The 3541-nt window shown below is 54.1% G+C and overlaps 1 protein-coding gene across 2 annotated transcripts in view; it reads right to left on the bottom strand.

Moving 5' to 3' along the window:
• Window positions 1–3541, bottom strand: part of Unk (unk zinc finger) — a 34732-nt gene that overhangs the window by 5927 nt on the left and 25264 nt on the right. The window contains exons 8-11 of one of the 2 annotated variants that reach the window (XM_031354822.1): window positions 2446–2588; window positions 1940–2140; window positions 1198–1263; window positions 665–839 (exon numbers count right to left, since the gene is read on the bottom strand). In XM_031354822.1, the coding sequence (XP_031210682.1) occupies window positions 665–839; window positions 1198–1263; window positions 1940–2140; window positions 2446–2588 (585 nt within the window). The remainder of the gene's footprint in view (window positions 1–664; window positions 840–1197; window positions 1264–1939; window positions 2141–2445; window positions 2589–3541) is intronic. The other variant, XM_031354821.1, reaches the window with a different exon arrangement.

Raw genomic sequence — 3541 nt, 5'->3', positions numbered from 1 at the left:
AGTCTCTCAGGGTTAGTGTGGGCTCCTTGTGTGTCACTCTGAGTCTCTCAGGGTTAGTGTGGGCTCCTGTGTCTCACTCTGAGTCTCTCAGGGTTAGCACTCTGGCCCGTGAGGGCCATGCACATTGGGTACCTGCAAAGGTCAGTGCGTTTTTTGGAACTGGCCTGGTTAGGAGAAGGTACAGTCTCTCTCCTAGATGGCAGAAGCAGCCACTGTCTGCTTCCCCAGTGCCTGCAATGGACCTGGCACAAAGTGGGCACACAGGCAATGATGAAAAGGGGCGCTGGCTTTTTCCTCTTGGAGCTGAGGACCAAACCCAAGGCCTTACACATGCTACACCGAGTCACACCTGGTCCATGGCACTCGCTCTTAAGCATCAGCACTGAGGATGGATGTGCAGGCTCACACCTGGTCCATGGCACTCGCTCCTAACCATCAGCACTGAGGATGGATGCAGGATGGATGCGCAGGCTCACACTTCCCTGAAGGAGCTCCATGGCCTGCTCTTGGCCCTCCACGTTGAGCTCATTTCTAGAGTGTCTACCCCGGCAAGCCAGATGTCAAAAGAGTATGTGCTCTGCTCATCCAAGTCTCACTTGAGAACACCTTGTGGCTCTGACTCCAGGTCCCGTCCTAGGCTCCCAAACAAACCCTGCCTAGTTACCTATGACCGACTCTACCGTGTCGCTGGTTGGGTAGAAGGGCAGAGCATTGGCATTCATGCCAGGGGTGCTGCTGGTGCCTGCAGGGCTGGGGGGAGTGGCTGCCAAGCTGGAGGTCATACTGGAAGAGATGCTGGAAGTCAAGGGGCTGCCCACAGGGAGGATGCCCAGCACGTCCTGCAACGAGAGTTGGGGGAGGAAATGGGATGCCAGCCTACAGAAGCTTTGGCGGAGGCTAGGAGAGGCCAGGCAGGGAGAAAGGAACCAGGACTTTATAGGCCTGGGAGCTATCCCAGGCGCACCCTGTTAAATGGTTATAGGTGGAGGGGGATGAGCATGGGGACTGACATGCTCCTCTAACATTCCTGCTGATGGCTCCAGGGCCTGACCCCTACCCTCTTTAGACTGGGGTTGAGTGCCCCTAGTCCTACCTTAGTTTGGGGGAAACTGGTACTTACTTGCTGACACTAGCTAGGGCTCTGCTCTGGCCTACCCTACCCACAGTGATACCAGAAGGAGAGGGAAAGCTCTGTACCTGTTTGGGTTGAAGCAGAGGCTGCTCTTGACTCCTGGGCTCTAGCGAATGGGGTTTTAATTTAGCCTGAGAGAGAAAAATTAGGGAGCAGGAAGTGATTTTGGTGCCGGGCAGCTCCAAGGCTAGTGTCCACCTGGCCTTGCTATGTCCACTGAGACTGGAAATACAGGGGAGGGACAAGGAATGACAGGGTCGCTCACCTGCCATCCAAAACCCTCTCCCCTTCTCCTCTTCCCTGCTTTCTCTACGCATATACCCTCTCCCCCTCCCCTTCTCTGCCGCCTAGCCTGAACAGGAGGCTGGTTCCTTCTCCTAGATGACAGCCCCAGGACTGTCCCCTGCTATTCGAGACTCCTCTGTCCTGGCCCCCAGGCCGTCTTCTCATCAGGCATCACAGCTTGGAAGGGAAAGAGGGACAATCTTGTACACACTGACTGGCTCGGGGCTCTGGGCAAGCTATGCAGCCTTTGCAGAGTGAGCACAGCTCCATGAAGGAAAAGTGAGAGAAGCCCTGAGAGGGTGAGGTACAGTGCAGCCTCCTGAGCCTTCCCAGCCTCAGCTGAGAAGCAGAGTGGCAGACCACTCTGCCCAACCCTAAAGACACTGAAGAGGGAGGGCTTTAGGCCTCGCTCTCTGTGTCCTTCCCACAGGCGAGCCAGGCCTCGTCCCTAAGCCACTCTTGCCCACAGGAAAGGCTCAGCTTACTGGGCTCACACCCTCTGCTGCTCCTTCAGTCCTTTACCTGACACTTGAAATTCTTCAGGTACTCCGCCCCGACCTGGTCTTCCCTCTCGAAGCCAGGAGCTTTCTTGTAGCTGCCAGGGGCAAGGCTGGACTCCCCAGGGAAGACCAGGCCCTCCAGGTTTGAGGTCTTCCTGCTGGGGCCTGGCGGGGAGCTGCAGAGGTGAGATGGACTGCCCAGGCCACTATTCCTACAGAGGAGCTGCAGAAATGGACAGGTTGGTGATGGGTGATGGGAACAATGGGTGCAGGGGAATGGCCACCCTCCAACCCTGCTTCAAAGGGCTGTGGTCAGTGGGCATCAATTAGCACTCAGAAGGTATTTGACAGACAGAAGTGACAAAAGGCTTATCCCAGCTCTGCCCAGGCTCTGAAGATACATCCCCACCTCCCTGCCCTTGGCCCCAGGACAAATACCAGGGCCTCAAGCTCCTGGGCAGAGAAAGGCAGGGGCTCGCTCCTGGGCAGGCAAGGTGCCCACCCACTCACTCCCAGACAGGCACGTACGGCGCTGAGGTCAGGGGCATGCGGGCTGGAGGGGCTCACAGGGACCGAGTCTCCAGCAGCAGACGGCATGTACAAAACTGGACCTGGCTGGGTAGGGCTGGATACAGCTGAGGAAGCCTGCACATCATCATTTAAAGGTGGCGCTGCAAGAAAGGATGGCGGTCAACAGCCTCCACAGCCATGTCTGTCCCTGCACATCTTCCAAAGAAGGCCATACATGTCCCTGACACCAAGGCAATTAGTTATTTCCATTGGCATTGTACATTCTACAATTAACTGCAAAATATAAGTAATACGATGGGCTTCACTCCATAGAAAAGAAAACAGAGGTTCAGAAAGGTCAGGTAAGTTTTCTAAGGTAACAGGACAAGAGACAGAAGGGCTGGAATCTCAACTCCATTTTGAGGAACCCAAACTATTGATTAACAAACAGCTTCTCTGTACTGTTGCAATTGGGTAGTCCCAGTCTCTATGGCCGCCAGCTACTTCTGAGCCCTTCATCTGCTTTCCCCCTAGAACTTTGTTTACTTTCTCCTCCCAGAGACAGAGCTGAACCTAGAAAGAGAGTGAGGAGAAGATCCTTCACCTGCAAGGGAGAAAGGTGGCAGCCCCAGCACCCCCTCCATGACAGAAGAGACGGCCTGAAGCTGGACCTGGTGCCCTCGAACTCGTGCTGTTTCACAGTGCAGCAGCTACCTGGCACTACTGAGCACTTGAAATGAGCTGACTTACACTGAAATGGGCTGGAGGGGTTAGAATGACTTGGGAGAGATGGCTCAGTGGTTAAGAGCACTCACTGCTCTTTCGGAGGTCCTGAGTTCAAACACCCACATGGTAGCTTACAACCATCTATAATGGAATCTAATGCCCTCTTCTGGTACTCATATACATAAATTACCTTTTTAAAATTTTATTTTAAAAAACGACTATCCGCTAAGAGCATGAAAACAGTAAATACAGTAGGGCAATGGTGGCTCATGCCTTTAATCCCAGCACTTGGGAGGCAGAGACAAATGGATTTCTGAGTTCGAGGCCAGCCTGATCTACAGAGTGAGTTCTAGGACAGCCAGGGATACACAGAGAAACCCTGTCTCGA

The sequence above is a fragment of the Mastomys coucha genome, unplaced genomic scaffold (assembly GCF_008632895.1).
Source record: "Mastomys coucha isolate ucsf_1 unplaced genomic scaffold, UCSF_Mcou_1 pScaffold5, whole genome shotgun sequence".
Classification (NCBI taxonomy): Eukaryota; Metazoa; Chordata; class Mammalia; order Rodentia; family Muridae; genus Mastomys; species Mastomys coucha.
Note: the sequence above shows the minus strand (reverse complement) of the source record. Positions and strands in the feature narration are given on the sequence as shown.